Here is a 19862-nt window from a genome sequence, read left to right on the forward strand (position 1 = left end):
GGTTATAGTAATTAAAGAGTCACTTAAGATATGCAGCTTCAGGGGCGCCTGGGTGGCGCAGTCGGTTAAGCGTCCGACTTCAGCCAGGTCACGATCTCACGGCCCGTGAGTTCGAGCCCCGCGTCAGGCTCTAGGCTGATGGCTCAGAGCCTGGAGCCTGTTTCCGATTCTGTGTCTCCCTCTCTCTCTGTCCCTCTCCCGTTCATGCTCTGTCTCTCTCTGTCCCAAAAATAAATAAATGTTGAAAAAAAAATAAAAAAAAAAAAGATATGCAGCTTCACATTTTAATGGGACTAAGTTAACATTCTTCTTCTAACAATGAGCAGTGATAAATTAATCTCAGGAAACTGGAGTTTTGGTTAGGAAAAAGGAAGAGTAAACTTTGGAATTCACAAAATCTCAGAGGTGAAAGGCAAAAGGTACCTTAGAAATTCTCTGGCTTAGTTGGCCATGTGACATATCAGGTCTATGACACCCAGATATGGCCTTTGAGCCTATGTGAACACCATCAGCAAGAGAAGGTTTAATGCTGCCTGGGGAGTTCACACCCTTCGCCAACAGCTCTGGTATGATAAAACCACAGGCAGAAAGGAAAGGATACCTCACTTGTCTAGGGTGTGGCGATCTGAAGAACAGACCTCCTGGAGGAAGTAATGTTTTAGCAAAGTTTTAGAGGAACGGTGGTTAGCCAGGCAAAGAAGGGAAGTGGTACTGTTCATTGAGGAAATCATAAATTCAGACAGAGCAGCATGAGAAAAGGAGGAAAGCTGAAAGATGTGTACATACTAGAGCATGGTTAGAGCATGGGGTATGAGAGGAAGTGTGAAAACTACTGCAGACAGAGGAAGGCAAGGACTGGAGGTGAGTGGGGGTATGAGATGTAGGTAGGCAAGTAACATATCTGAGTGTTTGCTTTCTCAGGCAGTACTGTGGAAGAGAGTTTGGGGAATCCATAGAGTCTGAGACTAGTTAATCCCTAATACTAATTAATACCCACATGTTCCAGTAAATATAGGTATTAAAAGCAATAATGTCAGTAACATTTTTCTTCTTAAAGCAAAAATACAAAAATTAACTACATAAACATATTTTTCTTTATAGCTGAAATTATGCTACATATGTTGTACTCCAGTCAATTTTTTTAAAACTTACGATATCGAGTTCTTTGTCTACCACATGATATTTGAAAACATTCCCAGAGCGAGTTAGACAACTGATTCAAATGATCGGAGTTAAAGAATTTACTACTTACATCCTTTAGAGTAATGATGTTTGGATGCTGTCCATAACGAAGAAGTATTTCAATTTCTTCTGTTGGGTCTCTCTTGCTTTTATCAATAATCTAAAAGGCAGGTATTTATCATAAAATCTCATGAACTATACAGTCACAAACCTTAAGTATTAAAGCTACAGATCTTAAGTATTATCTTATATAAATACTAGACATATGAGCCATTTATCAACCAGTCTTATTTAAGTCCCTGGCCACACTGTCTAATCAAAATTTGAAAGCCAGTCTAAGTTTAGAACTTACTAAATACTCAAAGGCCTCAAGAAAAGGTACCAAGAACATCTCTTTCTTCTATCCTTGAATGTCTTAAGCTCTTGTAAATGTAGTCAACTTCTAATCCCTATCAATACAGAAAATTAAGGGAAAGATGTATATATAATACCACCACTAGCCATCTGTTTACTAAATTACCTTTACTTCCTTTAATAAAATGCTTCAGTGGAAGAACCCATTAGTTGTAAGCTACTTATAAAGAATTAATTAAGAGTTAAGTGGAACAAGCTCATTTTTGAAGCTAGGCAGAAAGCTAAGCAGAAAACCACACCTAGAATTTTACTTGGCTAAAGTTAAGTTTAATTATTATAATAAAGCCCTTTAAAATACTAATGTAGCTTTCCAATCCTTTTATGTCAGCTGTTTCTTAAAAATACATCTCTTAAAGTTTTAATCTGTTAAAGTAATATTATATATATATTTTTAATTTTTTTAACGTTTATTTATTTTTGAGACAGAGCATGAACGGGGGAGGGTCAGAGAGAGGGAGACACAGAATCCGAAACAGGCTCCAGGCTCCGAGCTGTCAGCACAGAGCCCGACGCAGGGCTCGAACTCACGGACCGTGAGATCGTGACCTGAGCCGAAGTCGGCCGCTCAACCGACTGAGCCACCCAGGCGCCCCAGTAATATTATATTTTTAAAAGGATAACACGTTTTGCTTTCATTTTGTCCAGAGGGTAGTCTGAAACAAATTTTGTGACCTATATATTTTCGATTTAGGCTTAGTAATTAATGTACACAATAAATAACTACAACGCTCCAGCAATCTAGGAAAGAGTTTGCAACTCACAGTGTGAGCCAAATCTGCTATCAGAAGTGTATTTAGTTGTAAAACAGTTCCGTACGTGAAGAACAAGGAATACAAACATAGGTGTACACTGTAATCAAATGCAAATGACAGTGTGGAATTAGGCAAATGGATGATTAAGAAGAAGGTATATTGAATAGACATGCAAATTCAAGGGAGATGAGTCTTGTGAAGACGAGAACACACTGGAAGGTGTTATTCCTAGCAACAATCTCTTTCATCTGTTAATCTGAGCAGAGCTTACATTTCATTCATACTTTTGCTTGCAGATCTTTGATTTGTAGTAATTTCAGTAGAATGAATTTATGCTGGAATTTGTTTTATGAATCTAATTTAAGTCACAAGACTCCACAGATAGCTTGGAGATATTCTCAAGGTTTTGGTATACTGCTCCTGGTTTCCGTAATTCAAAGGGGGCCTCAGGGCATTTCTACTTTTTTCTGATGTGTTTATGGAGACAAGATACATCCTTAAACTGCCTACCATGTACATTACTCACCTTATCTCCTTTCATGTAAGCAATCAGAAAATTTCTATGTACTCTAGATTTCACTATGAGCAAAGAGTAGAGACCAAATTAAAATGCCTTTTTATGGTTCATCCTTACACTTTACAGAAGGCCAGACACTGATGACTTTTAAAGCAATTACATCCAAGTTTAGAATAGTAGTAACAATTTTTTTGTGTATGTGTGTCTTCCCAGCTATTTGCTATGCATATATAAAAGACATTTATTTTTACACAATGAAATCATGGTAGATCTGTATGATAGATGGATGTATAGAAGTAATAACAATTAATGCTACTCCCCTACTAACTAAACATTTATAGATCACTAAACACTTATAGATCATTTCTAAGGTACAAAATAAGCTGAAAGCTTTAGACATTAAATTGTTTGCAATGGGAGAGCAGAGACTACCATCCCAAGAAGTGAAAAGGCAGAAACCTGAATACAGTATTTTTTCACTTTCAACTAAAGGTTTGTAATTCAAACTTTATCATAGAGCCATGTGCTTTGGTTTTTGACTTAGAAAATTCTTACTGTCTTGACCCTTGATGAAATTAAAACAGCTAATGATAACAAATTTTATAACGGTGGTGCATATTCTTTTATTGGTGCACAGATCCTTTTAAATGTGAAGGACAGTATGAACACTTTTTGCCAGAAAAATGTAAACATAAAAAATTTGGCATACAATCTTGAGGAATTCCCTGACTCTTAGACCACAAAATTGGGGACTTTTTAGAGTAAAAGAGTGTTACTAAAAATCAGGTGTAAACGATACTGTCTTGAGCAAACTGTAGGTATGCGCTTACCTTTAGTTTACAGGTGAATCCATGGTTCCAGATTAAGGGCCCTGAAGGTTGCAGATATTTCAGTTTACCATACCCCCCCTCTTTTTTAAATAAGAAAAAGCACATTTACCAAAGAAGAGTGTAATTTTTAAGTGGTACGGACATGCATGAATAAGAACTGTTAGAGATGCATTTTAAACCTAAAAATATTTACCTTCACTGCAAACTCCATGTTTGTAGCTTTATGTATGCATCTCTTGCAAACAGAGTAGGAGCCAACGCCAATATCTTCTTTTACTTCATATCCATCAGTAAACTGAATACTGTTTCTGTGCAACTGCTACAAACACAATTATAGGTTGACAAAGAGTTTTATAGTGACTATGGTATAATTCATAATAGTGGAATATGTTACTCGGTATGCATTGTTGATATTAACAATAAATATAAATGAGTATCGGCAAAAATAAAAATGAATCTTTACAGCATTTATTCTTCCACAACTGTGTATTTTAGCAGTGTCTACCATAAAATGTACAGCAAAAAATAGGCTAAAAAACTTGTGTTAAAAAGAAATAACTGAGTACGTACAACAGAAAACACAGAGTTATTGATAAGGAGCTGAAAGCCTTGCCTGTGATTGAACCCTATTCCACTCCCCAGCCAACGCTAGGTCCCTGAAGTACTTTTGCAAATAGGGAGCAGTGTGAAGCCTCTGGTAGGGAAGAAAAGATTTAGGAGGATTCAGAATGAGAACATCTGGATGCTTGTCTCAGATGCACCTCTTGCAGGCTATGTAACCCTGAACGTGTGTTTTTTCAGAGAGCAATGGTGAGGATTAAATAAAATATTTGAAGGTGATACCTGTTATTGTCATTGGGGACTATCAGTAGCCATGCCCTCTGTTCTCTACCCTCAAGTCGGAGCTTCAATAGACCTTCTGCTAGAGAAGCTGTTAATGGGTTAAGGACTAAATAACATGGGGTAGGATGGTGGCTAGCAAATGAGTGCTTTCATAAGTACGCTGAGGGAAGTTGTGCTGCTCTTGGCTATACTGAAGGGAGAGCATCCCCTGCCACATCTGGTGTCTATGTGCTTTGTATAGGTTAAAATTTGAATTCTGTAGAATATATGTTTGTGACTTCTATGTTAGGTGGAGAAGTTATAACTTATAAACTTCCTATACATCACATGCTTGTTACAGTAAAAGGAACAGACTATTTCAACCATGAATTTTATTTAAAAACCAGTGCTTAAAATGGTTTTCTCGAAAGTGGAAAGCAAGATGACTAACCCAGGAAAGAAACGTTAGAGCAAAAGCAACTTCATCACGGAGCAAACTCAAGCACTAATTAGTACCCTAAAAAACAATCAATGCTTCAAAAGTCATATCTAGCTCCCTCTATGATTAGGAAGATGAATTACATTTATCTTTCCATGATACTAGGATGGGAAGGAATAAATCTAATGGTTTATACTATTTGTGTTCCTCGAATAACATTTAATTTACTAGTCCAGTCTCCTGTTACAAACACACAGACATCTAGAAACCTGCTTCTGTGGCTTTTACCTCCTTCTCCAACTCTGATACACAGATGGGATAATGAGGAAGGGCACACCCTAAGGTAGTACCTACAACCATTTCTTCCTAATAGCAATGGGGATTCCCAATGAACAAGGAAACAAAACACGGAAAACATAAGACTGAAGTTCACTCTTATTTCTTATACATTTCTATGGCAGAAGTTGGCAAACTATAGCTTCTGGGCCAAATCTGTTTCACTGCCAGTTTTTTTTCACTGCCAGTTTTTATAAATAAAGTTTTATTGGCACACAGCCATGCTCATTCACTTAGCTACTGGTCTATGGCTGCTTTTGTGTTACAATGGCAGATATGAGTGGTTGTGACAGAGATCACGTAGCCTACAAAGCCCCGAACATTTAACTGGCCCTTTAGAAAGCAAGTCTGCTGAACCCTGTTCTAAGCTATCAGGGAACCAGGAGACCTCAGTTCATCATAGCTGACCTGACAGAGTCAGAAGATGAAACAAACTAGGCCTGATAAACATTTTTTCCTGATAAACAGGAAAGGGTGGAGACAAGATGGTGATATATGTCTCAACTCTCTTAGAATTCCCCTTTTAAGTCAGACAGATATCCAGAATTTTAGTGCATGCCATCTTTTTAAAAGCAAATGAAAGGAATTTCTAAAAGCAATGTCAATGGTATAAAATTTATTTTAAGCTGCCCACTTAAAATCAGATCAAATATAATCATCCACACAGTGAACTCTATCTTACAACATTTCAAACTTTAAATTACTTATACATTCACTCACCTGCACAATTGAATGCACACCAACTGTCTGCATAGCTTGGCTTTCATCATCTGAGGTGATAGCAACAAAACTAAACCCCCGAAAAAGCTGATGTGCATTAGCACTGGGTGGAATGCCAGGTGAGTCTGAAAAGAATAATACATTACTGAGAAGGTAATACTTGAAAGGTAATTAAGGGAATAACTGTTGACAGTATGGCCTTTCTCACTAATTCTGGAATTTTACTTCTTAGGCACCCAGTGCTTCCAGGATAACTCAGTAAAATCAGCCCTGTCCTGATGGCTTATGGGTATCAGAGCTCTAACATCCTAGTTCTTCTGAGCCCAGAAAATAGCTAATTCGTTGAAGAATATAATAAATCGATGAATTACTGGGCTAATGTTATTGTAAATTAGCAATGATCCATAGAATTTTCTGTAGTGATGTAAATTTTCTTTATCTGTGCTGTCCAATATGGCAGCCCCCAGCCACATGCAGCTCCTGAGCATTTGAAATGTGGTTAGTGTGACTGAGAAACAAAATCTTAAATTCAGTGCTATGGCTCCTGGTCATGTGGAGATACATGTTCATCTACAGATAATTTAGGAGAAAGGAATTTAGGCCAGTAATCTTAATACACAATATCAGAATCTGGAAATCTAAACTACAAGTTAAAAATTACTATATTTAGGGGCGCCTGGCTGGCTCAGTTGGTTGGGCGTCTGACTTCGGCCCAGGTCATGATCTCACAGTTCGTGGGTTTGAGCCCTGCGTCGGGCTCTGTGCTGACAGCTCAGAGCCTGGAGCCTGCTTTGAATTCTGTGTCCCCCTCTCTCTGTGCCCCTTCCCTACTCACGCTCTGTCTCTGTCTCTCAAAAATAAACATTGAAAAAAATTACTATATTTATATATATATATATATATATATATATATATATATATATATATATATTTAAGGATCAAAAGTAATATTGAGGAAAATCATGGCATGTAGTCCTTAAACTGTATCTTATGACATGACATATATTGTTATTCAAATTATTTATGTGGAATCTACTGGCATTAACAAAAACAGAAAACTACTTTTAAAATATAGTTAATAGTTACTATAAAAATAAAATCATAACAAATGTACTACTCATAAATGTAAAGACACAATTAAGCATACTAATATTTATAATCATTTTATAAAGGCTAAGGGCAAAAACCAAATAGGCAAATCTACTTAAACATCAACTCTGCATAAAGTTCTTTTTTAACATCAGCTTCATAGTATCAGCAATAAATACTGTTTAGTGAATTTTAAATCAAGGTGACAGTATTCTACTGAAGACTTTTGCTAACTACCTGGGCAGAATACAATATAGAATTGTGCTATTCTGAGATCTTTCCTCTATCAGGACAAATTGTAATGAGAAAGCAAAGTAAAACATTACCATCTATCACCAATTCAATGCATATCACTGTTTATGTTTTTGATAAAATTGTGCTGATGTATTAATTCAAATTTCTAAGACTGTCTTATAAAAATAATAAACATCCATCAATGCTTAACACAAATTATGAGGATACTGACTGGAAAGTTTTTTTTTTTAATTTATTTAAATTTATTTTTTTAAATTAATTTTATTTTTTAAAATTTACATCCAAATTAGCATATGGTGCAACGATTTCAGGAGTAGATTCCTTAATGCCCCTTACTCATTTAGCCCATCCCCACTCCCACAACCCCTCCAGTAACCCTCTGTTCTCCATATTTACAAGTCTCTTATGTTTTGTCCCCCTCCCTGTTTTTATATTATTCTTGCTTCCCTTATGTTCATCTGTTTTATATCTTAAAGTCCTCATATGAGTGAAGTCATATGATATTTGTCTTTCTCTGACTAATTTCGCTTAGCATAATATCCTCCAGTTCCATCCACATAGTTGCAAATGGCAAGATTTCATTCCTTTTGATTGCTTAGTAATACTCCATCATATGTATATATACCACATCTTCTTTATCCATTCATCCATCGATGGCCATTTGGGCTCTTTCCATACTTTGGCTATTGTTGATGGTGCTGCTATAAACACGGGGGTGCACGTGTCCCTTCGAAACAGCACACCTGAATCCCTTGGATAAATGCCTATAGTGCAATTGCTGGGTAGTAGGACAGTCCTATTTTTAATTTTTTGAGGAAACTCCATACTGTTTTCCAGAGTGGCTGCACCAGCTTGGATTCCCACTGACTGGAAAGTTTTATAGCAAGGTTTGAATGATGTGCTCTATGGAAAATACATACAAGCATACTTTTTATTTATTTGCTTGTCAGTGATAAACCTGGGGTCTGGTACACCTAAATGAGGGAGTATTAGAGTGCAAAACATACCCTTATGTGTATACACACACTAATAAATATAGATTACCATTTCAAAGATAATTTCTCTGTAATAGTCACTGTTAATGCAATTTTAGGATAAGGCATGACACAGGATATGAAGCATTTTTAAAAATGTTTATTTATTTTTCAGAGAGAGATAGAAAGAGAGCATGCACAAGCAGGGGATGGGCAGAGAGAGAGGGAGACACAGAATCCCAAGCAGGCTCCATGCTGTCAGCACACAGCCTGACGTAGGGCTGGAACTCACGAACCATGGGATCATGACCTGAGCCGAAATCAAGAGTCAGAAGCTCAACCAACTGAGCCACCAGGTGCTCCTGAATTACTTTGAAATGATGACACCTCATACAAAGTTTAAGCTATGTTTTGGATTTAAACTTTACAAGTACTTGCAGAATTGTACTTAATATTAGAGTTTTGGGGCGCCTGGGTGGCGCAGTCGGTTAAGCGTCCGACTTCAGCCAGGTCACGATCTCGCTGTCCGTGAGTTCGAGCCCCACGTCGGGCTCTGGGCTGATGGCTCAGAGCCTGGAGCCTGTTTCCGATTCTGTGTCTCCCTCTCTCTCTGCCCCTCCCCCGTTCATGCTCTGTCTCGCTCTGTCCCAAAAATAAATAAACGTTGAAAAAAAAATTAAAATATTAGAGTTTTAAAGAGCACTATCTATACTGAATAGTGTTTTAAGTAGAAACAGCTACAGGTAAATAAACACACAACCAAATAATTTTTTCACATAAATAGTATCAAAGTTTAAGGCACAACATAATTTGCTAAAAGATTTTTTTAACTTTGAGAGAGAGAGGGAGGGAGAGAATCTTACACAGGCTCCATGCTCAGTACAGAACTTGATGTGAGGCTCGATCCCACAACCCTGGGATCATGACTTGAGCCTAAATCAAGAGTTGGATGCTCAACTGATTGAGTCACCCAGGTGCCCCCATAGTTTGTTATAAGGTTCAACATGGATCTTAACTGCTATAAAATGCTGTAAAGGATTTTCGAATTATCTAGTTACCTTAGCAGGCATATGGTAGGAAGGGGAGGTATGAGGATAGCATAAAGACTTATATATCTATATATAGTCTTACATTTGGGTTTTCACATTTTCTCCTTACCTTTGGGAGTTTTTGCAGTAAACTCAGGATCAAAATAGAATGTATCTTCAGGTCTGCCAGTTGCAGGTTTAAAAGGTGGATGAATTTCTCTTCTGTACAGTTTCTAGAGGAAAAAGGAGAGACTTAGATATGCGTTAATTATAAAAAAATTGAAGCACATTTTCATTCTATACTTACATTCCAGTCTATTGTTGAGAAAAATGAGTGTCTTTTAATTTCCTCAACTCCATCTGGTCCTGCACCTATCAAAAATTAAATGGTTTAGAATTTTTGATTAAATATTTTTATTTCAAGGAGGAATATATAATTTAGACTTTGCTTTTAATATTTGCCCTAATATGTCATAATTACACATTAAAAACAAATATCCACCTCCCCCTGCCAAAAAATCCCAAATACCAACAAACACAAAAAAGAAACTAATTACAATTTTTACCTAATCTGTTTGCAGGATTTCGTTTGAAAAGCATTCGCAAAAGACTCTGGGCTTCAGGACTCAAAAACTGTGGCATCCCAAGTTTGGCTCTAAATAATAAATCCACATAACAACATTTTATTTTCTGGAAGCATCTGTATTTCATTTTTAAAACTTTTAAACTAGTCTTTTCATTTTAAGATAATTGTGGGTTTATACTAAGTTGTAAGAAATAATAGAGATAGATCCTGTGTACCCTTTCCCCAATGGTAATGTCTTACAAAACTAGAGTATACTATCACAACCAGAATACTGACACTAATGCAATCAACTTATCTCATTTAGATGTCTCCAGCTTTAACCGCTGGAGTTTGTTTGTGTGTGTACATGGAAGTTCAGTTCTTTGCCATTATATTATAGGTATAGGTCCCTGTATCCACCACCACAGTAAAGATAATGAACAGTTCATCACTACCAGGATACCTCACACTGTCCCTTTATAACCATACTGGCCTCCCTCCCTCTCCAATTCCTAACCTCTGGCAATCATGAATCTATTCTAAATTTCTATAATTTTGTCATTTTAAGAATGTTATGTAAGTGGAATCATAAAGCGTGTAATTTTTTCACTCAGCATAAATTTCCTGAGATTCATCCAAGTTGTTGCATGTATGAATAAATCATTCCTTTTAGTTGTTGAGTAGTATTCCATGGCACGGATGGACCACAGTTCGTTCATCCGTTTACCTGTTGAAGGGCACTTGGACTGTATCTAGTTTTGGATTACTACAAATAAAGATGCTATGAACTTTTGTATATAGACTTTTGTGTGAACACTTAATAGAATTTTAGTCCATAATCTTCTAATAAACTTTTCCATTTTTTCTGATTTTTGCAAAAAGCACTACTGTGAGAGTAAAATGATCTGAGTCTTAGTTCCTGCCCTGTTACTAAGAACTTTGTGACCTTGTGAAAAGACAATCCCTTTGGGTCTGTTACCACTCCCTCATAAGCAAAGGGTTGACCGTTACATCAATGGCTCTCTACTGTAGCCTTGGAATCTTTTTTCAAAAGGAATTTAAGAAATCCACTATTTTTAAAATTTTTTATTTTTAATGTTCATTTATTTTTGAGAGAGAGAGAGAGAGACAGAGCGTCAGCAGGGGAAGGTCACAGAGAGGGAGACACAGAACCTGAAGCAGGCTCCAGGTTCTGAGCTGTCAGCACAGAGCCTGACGTGGGGCTTGAAACCACAAGACATGAGATCATGACCTGAGCCGAAGTTGGACACTTAACTGACTGAGCCACTCAGGCACCCCAAAAACCCACTATTCAAAACTGCTAAAAGAAATGTGCTTCATATGCCTATTTTTTCCTCCCATTCCCTTTAATAGCCCCACAAGGAAGAGCAGCTGGTGGGAAAGGGGTCTGTGGGACACCTAAGAGTCTGTGGCACATAGTCTGAAAACCACCAGCCTGAATCAGCTTGAGGGTCAGTTTCAGCTCTAATATATAATTTTATTCTTTTTCTTAACCTACAAATTAAGGCAACTACTGATCCCGTAAGTATGAAAATAATAACAGAGCTGGGGAAATGGCTAGCGGAGAAATTTCTACTTCAGAAATAGATCCATTTATTATTCAGTGAGTTGTTATTGCGCTACTATGTGCCAGATATTGCCCAGTGCTGAGGAAATAGAGATAAAGATAGGCCCCAGAGTCAGCAAGGAAGATGGAGACAGATAACCCTAGTACATTAAAAGAAAACTTCAGAAGGACATATGGAAAGACTGCTAAGGGAACAGCAGGGGATATCTAATTTAACATGAGAGACTATGAAAGGCCTTAAATGCAGTTTAAAAGTTGAGAATTTATTCATCTGGCCAGTGTCCCCCTAACATTTTACTAAATAACATTAATCTTGCTAGAGCTCAGCAACGACAATAAAAATATTTCATGATCTAATGAATTTGTGGAATACTATCTATTTTACTCCCTGTTGGAGACATAGAATAAAATACATTGTATATAAAAGGCTGAAAAATCGAAAGTAAGGAAATCATTATTTTTCTAAACATTTGTTTCCAGTATGTCTTTTTCAGAGAATACCTATTCACATCTTGTAGAATTAGGGCTCTACCAAACAAATCTGGAAAATACTGCCATATTAGGTAATAGGTATATAGCAGAGGTTTCTTTCTTTTAATTAAAAAAAATTTTTTAAAGTTTATTTATTTCTGAGAGAGAGAGAGAGAGAGCAAGCGAGCAAGTGAGCATGAGTGGGGGAGGGGCAGAGAGAGAGGGAGACACCAGAATCCGAAGCAGGATCCAGGCTCTGAGCTCTGAGCACAGAGCCTGACATGGGGCTCGAACTCGTGAACTGTGAGATCATGACCTGAGCCAAAGTTGGACACCCAACCGAATGAGTCACCCAGGCGCCCCGTAGAGGTCTTTTTTTTTTTTTTTAAGTTTATTTATTTTGAGAGAGATAGAGGGAACGTGAGCCAGGGAGAGGAGCAGAGAGAAAGGGAGAGAGAGAATCCCAGGGAGGCTCTGTACTGGCAGCACAGAGCCTGATGCAGGGCTTGAACCCAAGAACCATGAGATCACGACCTGAGCTGAGACCAAGAGCAGGACACTTAACCAACTGAGCCACCCAGGTGCCCTTAGCAGAGGTCTTTAAACAGTGGACTAACGTGACCAAATTTATTTCCAAGAAGGTAACTGCAAAGGTAGTAGTATAGAGTGATCTGGAGTAGAAAGCAGTGGTAGGTTGTAGGCATTCTATTTAGGAGCTTGACCCAAAGTGTAGGTAAGAGACCACCATGGTCTGAGAACCGTAAGCAGTGCAATGCAAAGGAAAAGCTGGGACAGTGAAATATTTCTAAGAGCAAATTTGATGAATACCTGCATGTACAAGAGAAGGGAAGAAATCAAGAATGATTCCAGGTTTCTGGCTCGGGAACTGAAAATACAACAAGAAAAGAACAGCAAACGGATAAATTTAATCATGTGTTTTCATGTTTTGGGAGAGCCATGCAGGTGAGGACATGCAAATACAGGTCTGATGTCTGGTTAAGAAAGAATAATTTGAGAGTAATTAAAATGCTGAGAGTAGTTACAGAAAAGACTGAGGTCAGCCAGGAAAATGAGCACAGAAGGGAAGAAAAGTCTATCAAAGATGAAACCCTAGGAAACAAGAACATTTAAGCAGTGGTCAGAAAAAGAACAATTTGGGCATTAAAAATAATGAATGCAATTATTTGCAATTGCTGAATCATCCTGATTATTAAATCCCAGGGGTTCATTATAGTAAAGTAAGAAAAAGTCAAAGCTAACATAAAAGTCAACTCACTGGACACCATCCCCACTGGAGGTAACCAGGGCTCTGATAACTGGAAATAATTAAGAAAACAACCAAACACTTATTCTGCCTTTCTTGTTTGAGCCTTATTTCAAGGTATTTCAACAGCCCTAGCTGATGAGAGAAAGTTCACGGTTTTGGAAAATATCAGCTAATAAATGAAGAAAGAATAAAAGTAATAGAAAAGCACAATTTTGGAATCCCTACTAAAATTGTTATTTCAAGTAATGATTACCAATGTTTGAAACCACTAGATGAAAGCCTGCCAGGGAACGTTGCATAGAGGGATCAGGTGTAATCATGGGAACTCATCACTTAAAGTTGGGCAACCAGGTGTTGTAACCCTTCTGATGTGATGCAACAGAATGCAGCATGAGCTATGAAATAATCTTGCCAAAAAAAAGTTTAACCAGAAATGGAATAAAGGAACAAGTTCAACAATATTATAGGGAGAATAAAACAATTTCAATACTCCTAGGAAAAAACTAATTGTTGTGTAACCATGTTAACAAGAGAGCCACAAAAACCGGCTTTAAATTCATTCAATTGAGCAAAATCAACTTGCCCAGGTAAACAGTTTTTTTTTTTTTCAAATCAACCAATCAGTAACTGCTGTCCATCTGTGAAAATCAGACAAAAAAGAAGGGACTCCAACAACCACACCTGAGTGCAAACTGATCAACAGTCCCACCCAAGTAACCACTCTTACAGATGATGTCGACTCATTTATGGCCCTGAAAATCTGCCAGTTCTTGAGCTCCACCCTTCCCCAAAATCCTCTGTAACAACAGTGGTCTGTGCTGCTTAGGCACTCTATTAGATCAGCATCACTCTTCCTTACTAGAGTAAGCAACAGTATCAGCTTTATGCTTTTTGTTTCATATACTGAGAGGTTGTCTTTTGACAAGATAAATACAGAAAGTGGAATTCTATAAAACTGTATTGGTTTCTTCTACAAGTAAACGGTAGGGGGAAAAAAAACAAGGGCAGACTGTTCTAGAAGAATAGAAGCTTAAGAAATACAACCAAATGAAATGTTCAGATGTGATTTGGGGCTGTAAAGACAAAGTTCTGGAGAAAATCTGAAAAATCAGGTTATGAATTGGTATTAGTGGATACCTTACCAATGTTTTGTTAGGTGTGGTTATGAATGAAAGAAAACATCCTCACTTTTTTTTTAAATTTTTTTTTCAACGTTTTTATTTATTTTTGGGACAGAGAGAGACAGAACATGAACGGGGGAGGGGCAGAGAGAGAGGGAGACACAGAATCGGAAACAGGCTCCAGGCTCTGAGCCATCAGCCCAGAGCCTGACGCGGGGCTCGAACCCACGGACCGCGAGATGATGACCTGGCTGAAGTCGGACGCTTAGCCGACTGCGCCACCCAGGCGCCCCAAACATCCTCACTTTTTAGCAATGCACACTTAAGTGGGTGACAAACGATATGTCTGGAATGCTTAAAATATTTCAGTGAAGAAGAAAAAGAAAAAAGCAATAAATGAAGCAAATGTGGCAAAATCTGATGACTGTTGAATGCAGGTGCCTGGTATTTGTGTGTTCACTGTATTATTTCTATTTTTGCAAATTACATTAGATAGTTTTCATAATTAAGCAGAGAACAGCAGGCAGAGAGGAATGGTCAAGCAAGAGATCAAAAGAAGAACTGTTAAGGAAGTAGGAGAAGCAGGTGAGAAGAGGAAAACCTAAATGGGGAGGAAGGTGCCAACAGTGTCAAATTCTCCTCAAAGAGACTTTTTTTTAAATATGAAATTTATTGTCAAATTGGTTTCCATACAACACCCAGTGCTCATCCCAACAGGTGCTCTCCTGAATGCTCATCACCCACTTTCCCCTCCCTCCAACCCCCCATCAATCCTCAGTTTATTCTGTTTTTAAGAGTCTCTTATGGTTTGGCTCCCTCCCTCTCTAACCTCTTTTTTTTTTTCTTCCCCTCCCCCATGGTCTTCTGTTAAGTTTCTCAGGATCCACATTCAGAGAGACTTTTCTTAACTGCCTCACCTAAATTGGCTCCTGCCCCTGCCCCTTCCCTCACACTTAAGAAATATTCTGGTTTATTATCCCTATTGCTATTACTTTCTGAAATATATTAATATTTTTTTTAATTTTTTTTTCAACGTTTATTTATTTTTGGGACAGAGAGAGACAGAGCATGAACGGGGGAGGGGCAGAGAGAGAGGGAGACACAGAATCGGAAACAGGCTCCAGGCTCTGAGCCATCAGCCCAGAGCCTGACGCGGGGCTTGAACTCACGGACCGCGAGATCGTGACCTGGCTGAAGTCGGACGCTTAACCGACTGTGCCACCCAGGCGCCCCTGAAATATATTAATATTAATTCCTTGTCTCCCCAACTAGAATGCAAACTCTGTGAGACCAGAGATCTTCTCAGTCTTGTTAACACTGCATCCTAAGTATATGTAGCAAGACCTCAATCATCTGTTGAATGAATTGTGTGAACAAATGGTACAGAGAGTTGCCTTTCTAACAATCTGCCACTGATTTAAGCAACCAGATCACTGGTGACCATAACAAGAGGAGTTGCAATAGAATGGTGGAAATGAACGACAAACAGGGTGTGGAATAAAAGCAGCCAAAAAATGGTAACAGAAAGCACAGACTACTCTTTACAGAGGCTCTGTGTTGAAAGGATGCAGGAAGATGGTGCAAAAACATGAAAGGAAGGCCAGGTCAAGAAAAGGGTTGATTTTTCCCAACACTAGAGTATGTTGGTCAGCTGAAAGGAAGGGGCCGAAATAGATGGAGTGATGAAGGTTTAGTGAACATTCATTTATACAGCAAACATTTTTTTTTACCTTTTTTATTGTGAAAAATAACATAAAGTGTAAAACAAACAAACCCTGCACAACCCCAACACCAAAGTATACAGTTCAATGATCTACCACAAAGTGAATAGTCAACTGGCCAAAAAATAGAACATTGCCAGAACTTCTCATCCAATGTAACCACTTTTCTTATTTTGCCTTCCCTGTTGCCATCTGAATACGGACCTTAAAAAACTGTAGTTTGTCTGCTTTTAAAACTTTATATACAGAATCATATAGTATTTATTTTTTGGTGTCTGAACTGTCCTTGCTCAAAATTCTTGCACAATTTACCCAAATTGTTGCATATAACTATGATTTGTTCATTTTCTGCACCCCTGGACCAAAGGCCTCAGCCTGTTTTGGTATGGCTTTTGAGCTAAGAATGGTTTTTACATTTTTAAAAAATGTGTATTTATTTTTGAGAGAGACAGACACAGTGCGAGCAGGGGAGGGGCAGAGAGAGAAGGAGACACAGAATCCGAAGCAGGCTCCAGGCTCTGAACTATCAGCACAGAGCCTGATGTGGGGCTTGAACTCACGAACTGTGAGATCATGACCTGAGCCGAAATTGGATGCTTAATCAACTGAGCCACCCAGGTACCCCTTTACATTTTTAAAGTGTTGGAAACAAACAACAAACAGTGAGAATATATGACACTGTATGTGGCCTGTAAAGCTAAAACATTTACAGAGAGTTTAACAACCCCTGCTGTATTCCATTGTATGAATATGTCATAATTTATCAATCCATTCTACTGCTAATGTCCAGTTCCCACTTTTTAGCTATTACAAATAATGCTGCTTTGAACATCTTTGTACTACTTTCTTGATGTGCAAGTACCTTGATGTATGTAAAATGAGTGCACCCTGAGGATTGGGATTATTGGATGAGGGTGTATATATACATTTGGCTTTAGAAAATAATGCCAAAAACTGCTTTCCAAAGTGGTTATAGGAGTATTTATATTCCTTCCAACTATGGATCAAAGTTGCCACTGCTCCACATCCTGTCAGCACTTTATATTGTCAGTCTTTTTACTGTTAGTCATTCGGGTGGGTGTGCAGGTGTAGCTTGTTGTGATTGTGATCTGCATTTTCTGATTAATGACGGTGAGCAACTTTTTATAAGTTTATTGGCCAGTGAATATCCTCTCTTGAAGTCCTTATGTCTCCTACCCATGTTTCTGCTGGGCTATCTTTTTCTTATTGATTAACTGGAGTTCTTCATATATTCTGGTTACAAGCCCTCTGTTGGTTATGTGTCTCACATGTCTTCTACTCTCCAAATGGAATCAATGTGAAGTTATCAGTTTTAATGAAATAATAATTTATCAATTTTTTCTTTTATGGCTAGTGTTTTTTGGGTCCGAAGACTATTTTTCCAACCCAAAAATCATGAAGATACCCTCCTATACTCTCTTCTAGAATCCTTTTTGTCTTTTTACACATATATATAAAATATATGTATATTTGTGGCTCACTTTGGCAGCACATATACTAAAATAAATGTATATTTGTAATTTTCTTGGAAAAGATTTTTGTGTGTGGTGTGAGGTAGGGATTTTGTTTTTATCTTTTTCTATATGAATAAAAATTTTCTTGCATAATTTATTTAAAAAGGCTGTTCTTGGAGCACCTGGGCAGCTCAGTCAGTTAAGCATCTGACTTCAGCTCAGGTCATGATCTCACAGTTCATGAGTTTGAGCCCCACATTGGGCTCTGTGCTGATAGCTCAGAGCCTGGAGCCTGCTTCAGATTCTGTGTCTCCCTCTCTCTCTCTCTCTGCCGCCCTCCCCCCACCCCCCACCACTCATGCTCTGTCTCTCTCTCAAAAATAAATAAAAACATTAAAAAAAATAAAAAGGCTGTTCTTCTCCTATAATTTCCAATGGTCATAAATCGTGTCTATATATGTATAGGTCTGTCATCTGACTCTCATTTTATTGTGCAAGTCTATTTTTTATACTTCTTTCAGTGACATATTGTCCTAATTACATTTATAGTAAGATTGGATATTTGGTAAAGCAATTCTTCTTATCTTGATCTCTTTAGGAGTGTTTCAGCTTTTCTTGGTCCTTTGTATTACGTGTTATCATATTAGAATCAGTTTATCAAATTTCACACAAAAACTTCTTAAAATTTAAATTTGATTTGCACTGAGGCTATAGTTATGCTGTTCAATATGGTAGCCACTAGCAGCAACAAACAGCCACCAAGGACTTGAAATATGGTCAGCCCAAATTCTAAGTGTAAAATGCACACTGGAGAAAATAAAATGTACACTGAATTTCAAATAAGTATGAAAAAAAATAATGTATCGTATTGCATTAATCATGTTTTTGTAGTTTTTTTATTTATTTATTTTTGAGAGAGAGAGAGAGAGAGAGAGAGAGGGTGAGCAGGCGAGGGGCAGAGACAAGGGAGACACAGAATCTGAAGCAGGTTCAAGGCTCCGAGCTGTGAGCATAGATCCCCACACAGGGCTCAAACCCACAAACTGCGGGATCATGACCTGAGCTGAATGCAGAAGCTCAACTGACTGAGTCACCCTGGTGCCCCCTATCATTTTTTTTAATGTTAATTACATGTTGAAATGATAATATCTCGGACATATTGGTTAAATAAAATATATTACAATTAATTTTACTTTTTTTTTACTTTTTCAATGTTGCCACTAAAAAATTTACAATTATGTATGTAGCTCACATTACATTTCTATTGGATGATGCTGATCTATACAAACCCACATCTTTACAACACTAGGTCTGTCATAATGTGAATACAGTACAACTTTCCAAGTTATTTTGGTCTTTAAAATTTTCTTTAAAATACAATCTTCCAGTTTTCTGCATGGAGTTCTTGCATAACTTTTGCTACATTTATCTAGGTATTTGAGATTTTTAAAATACTATTGTAAATACTATCTTTTTAAAAAAATTTATTTTCTGTTGCTAGTATACAGACTTGAAATAGATCTTATTTACTGACCTTTTATCCAACAACTCTGCTAAACTCTTATTAATTCCAAGAATGTATATGAAGATTTGGATTTTCTATGGACACAATCATGTTGCTTAAATAATGACAATTTTATCTCTTCTTTTTAAATCTTAAACCTTACTTCTTTTACTTGCCTTACTGTAGTTGCTAGTACCTCCAGGACAATGTGAACGGAAGTGGAATAATGGATGTCCTTGTCATATTCAAAATCTCAAAGGTAAAGCTTCCAATATTTTAGCGTTAACATGACGATTATATGAGTACTCGTTTGGAGGGTGTAAACCAGAGACCTGGGCCCCTGGAGTTTCTGCTTGGGGCAGGGATCTTGTCTCTGGCTATATTTGGTGGGGGGCATGAATAAAGGCCACAGGCTCCAAACATGTATGTGGCAAAAAAATAAAAAGGTAAGTTGAGTACTCTAAATCTATGGGGCTTGTTCATATTTCAAACGTCGTATCGATGAATTTCTTAGGTATTTCTTATACTATAGCCAACACTCTAAAATTTCATTTTTTAGTTTGAAGCATTTATTTTTAAATCTCACCAAAACAAAGCCACTAAGGAGTACTTACTTAAGAATCATAGTCATTGTTTCTTTTCGATCTTTTCCTTGGAAAGGTAGTGTACCAGTGAGCATTTCAAACTACAAAAGGCAATATCATTAAAGGTATTAGTCAATAAGTATAAAATCTCAAGGCCAGAAAGTAAAAAAGCATCATCGTAATTACAACCAAATCTTGTAAAATTGCT

The 19862-nt window shown here is 37.5% G+C and overlaps 1 protein-coding gene across 5 annotated transcripts in view; it reads right to left on the bottom strand.

Moving 5' to 3' along the window:
• RPS6KA3 (ribosomal protein S6 kinase A3) overlaps window positions 1-19862 on the bottom strand; it is a 120887-nt gene that overhangs the window by 19100 nt on the left and 81925 nt on the right. For all 5 annotated transcript variants that reach the window (XM_045051261.1, XM_004000334.6, XM_006943611.5 and 2 more), the window contains 7 exons: window positions 19685-19755; window positions 9925-10013; window positions 9666-9730; window positions 9489-9591; window positions 6013-6137; window positions 3889-4014; window positions 1253-1342 (listed from right to left, as the gene is read on the bottom strand). In XM_045051261.1, the coding sequence (XP_044907196.1) occupies window positions 1253-1342; window positions 3889-4014; window positions 6013-6137; window positions 9489-9591; window positions 9666-9730; window positions 9925-10013; window positions 19685-19755 (669 nt within the window). The remainder of the gene's footprint in view (window positions 1-1252; window positions 1343-3888; window positions 4015-6012; window positions 6138-9488; window positions 9592-9665; window positions 9731-9924; window positions 10014-19684; window positions 19756-19862) is intronic.

This window comes from Felis catus, chromosome X, assembly GCF_018350175.1.
Source record: "Felis catus isolate Fca126 chromosome X, F.catus_Fca126_mat1.0, whole genome shotgun sequence".
In the NCBI taxonomy this organism is placed as follows: domain Eukaryota; kingdom Metazoa; phylum Chordata; class Mammalia; order Carnivora; family Felidae; genus Felis; species Felis catus.